This window comes from Rutidosis leptorrhynchoides, chromosome 7 (assembly GCF_046630445.1).
Source record: "Rutidosis leptorrhynchoides isolate AG116_Rl617_1_P2 chromosome 7, CSIRO_AGI_Rlap_v1, whole genome shotgun sequence".
Classification (NCBI taxonomy): Eukaryota; Viridiplantae; Streptophyta; class Magnoliopsida; order Asterales; family Asteraceae; genus Rutidosis; species Rutidosis leptorrhynchoides.
The window spans coordinates 93700260-93703111 of NC_092339.1; the positions used below are offsets into that span (position 1 = coordinate 93700260).

Here is a 2852-nt window from a genome sequence, read left to right on the forward strand (position 1 = left end):
GACTGCATTGTCAACGGAAGTACTATTGTAAACTATTATTTACGGTGATTGTCTATATGTAGAAATCATCAGATGTCGAAAACCTTTGATTTAAATATTCATTTATGGTGTGCCTTTTCAAAAGAATGCAATGTTTACAAAACGTATCATATAGAGGTCAAATACCTCGTAATGAAATCAATGAATGACGTATTATCCATATGGATTTGGAGCGATCGTCACACTAAATCATCCACATAAGCCTCGAGGTTGCGCCCAATTTGGGTTTCAAACGCAGTGTCAATTAGCCGTTGGTATGTTGCACCCGCATTGATCAAACCAAAAGGCATCATTATATAAGAAAATATACCTTTGCCTGTATGGAAAGCGGTTTTATCTGCATCTTCCCTAGCCATTGGGATCTGATGATATCCCCTCGCCGCATCCAAAAAAACATTTATACGAAAAGGCATGCAATGATTCCACCTTCAAATCAATTTTTGGAAATGGATAATTATCTTTAGGGCATGCTTTATTTAAGTCTTTGAAATCAATGCACATTCTCCATGAGCCATCAGGCTTTTTCACCAAAACTGGATTCGCAATCCATGATTGATATTGAACTTCGCACAAAATACCAGCTGCCACCAGCTTTGTTACCTCTTCGCATAGCCATTTAGTGCGATCTGTAGCCATACCCCTATGCTTCTGAACTACATGCTTTAAGGCAGGATTAACATTGAGTTTGTGTTCTGCAATATGATGCGGAACGCCAATCATATCGTTCTCGCACCAAGCAAAAACATCCATGTACTCCATGAGTAACTGCACAATCTGCTTTTTTGTATCCGCACTGATATTTAGGCTAACTTTAATTTTTTGATCAGGATACACAATATTAACCACTACCATATTATCCGCAGCATCAGCGCATTCTTGAACTGCACTTTTCACATTTACAGCCGCACAAATAGGGATGACACTCGCCGAACTAATCGTTGCAAAACCTTTACGCGTTGTGAATTTAATCATGCCATGAATGGTAGATGGAACAATTCCGAATTTACCCAACGCGGATCTGCCCAACAAAATATTGTAGCGAGAAGAAGTTCGCATAACATAAAAATCTATTTGTGCTTGGCGCACTAAATTAGCATCATTTTCATCAAAAAGCTCAACATTTAAAGACAATAGCCCTATAGGCAATGAAGATTCTCCCACAAAACCAGTTAGCGAGGCTGCAGTTGGTTGTAAGTTTGCCCTAATACTCTGTGGCAGTTGAACAAAGCATTGCTCATAAACAATGTCAACACTACTGCCATTATCAACATGAACTTTCATTATTGTGATTCCAGTCTGCGCGACTTTGCACAATATTATTATCGGCATCTCAGAGAAATCTTCGCTTTGCATTTTGGGAAAACTTATTGGCACGAACTGCCAATTTTGAAGCATTTTTTCTGATTTTTGATTTCTTCCCCTCTTTTGAGCATTTGCTTGCACAGTGACAGCAGTATCGCGAACATTTCTTTTATCATTCGTCATTTCAACAAACAATCAAATTGCCACAAATTTCGATCGTATTCACCTGTGAATCATTAAAACAATACACAATTAGAATTAAACAAGCCACTTTATTGTTTGATAGCACAAAACAAAAAAAAATTTGAGTTTAATTTTGAACGTGTCCCACGGATGGCGCCAAATGATCAATCCTATATTAAAGAAGTACTTAATTAAGGATTGAGTGCAATGATATTAAGATGGTGAATGGGATGTTTGATGATTGTTTTCGGCCCTGATGATCGTCTTTCACTTTATCAATCAAGTGATCAACCACCCCGACTCGGTCTTGATTGTTAATTAGCATGATTCACCTTAACACAATGTAAAAGTTCCTTGGACAAAGTCACAAGTGAAAATTACAAATGTCTGGGCAAATAGCAGAGAATCAACAACCCATAAATGAGAGGTCAAGCTCTCTATTTATAGTTTCCAGAATATTCGCGGCATGCGGATTATTTAATCATCCGCGCTGACTTAGCGGAAGTAATCCGCAGTCTTTTATTAATGCGCCATATTACCGCTATCTTAACTTTCAGCGAATATGCTAAGTTCCTTTAAATATACTTCGAGTAGCTTCTGCTTTAGCCTTTAGCATTTAATATATATATATATATATATATATATATATATATATATATATATATATATACACACAATACTATGTATATGATCAATCGATATTTTGCACGTGCAGCTTCAATGACATCCGAGTCATTAGCTCCACTTCACCAATCTTTTTTGAACTGGTTGTAAATAGCAATAAAAAGTTTGACTTCTTTTGCCATTTTTCCTGATTTGTTAGTGTAACATCCTCAATTAGGGCCTAGAGGTTTTAATCAAATTTCTCTTAGATTAATATTAATTTATTAATATTAGTGAAATAATAATTTTGTGTTTATAATTATTTAAGTGGTTAGTTGAATACGTTTGTGTCAAGGGTCACAGAACATATTTTCTTATTTGAATTGGACCTCGTTAGGACCGCTTAATGAGGTACAATGTGTTTCCAATAACTGGTAAATACCCGTGTGGTATATGGAATAGGTTTCTCACTATGAAGAAACCCCTAATTTAATATATATACTCATGTAGGTTCTTAACTTGCCATTTTTGGAAAATTGTAACCTAAAACACTCCCTAGCTTTTTAAATCTATGAAATAATTTAGTGAGAATTGAAGATTTAAACTTTGTGTATCTGATTCTATAAGTTCTAAGGATTGCAACAAGGTAATTATCCCTGATTTTGATTAATTTGAAATGGGTATTAATGAGTTTTGTGTAACTTAGGGTTTATAGCTTAATTCTT

The 2852-nt window shown here is 35.4% G+C and overlaps 1 protein-coding gene across 1 annotated transcript; it reads right to left on the bottom strand.

The window, feature by feature from the left end:
• Positions 1 to 387: 387 nt before the first annotated feature.
• Positions 388 to 1524, bottom strand: LOC139859445 (uncharacterized). The gene has a single exon (XM_071848237.1). It carries the CDS (start codon positions 1522 to 1524, stop codon positions 388 to 390), a length of 1137 nt encoding a protein of 378 aa, XP_071704338.1.
• Positions 1525 to 2852: the final 1328 nt, after the last annotated feature.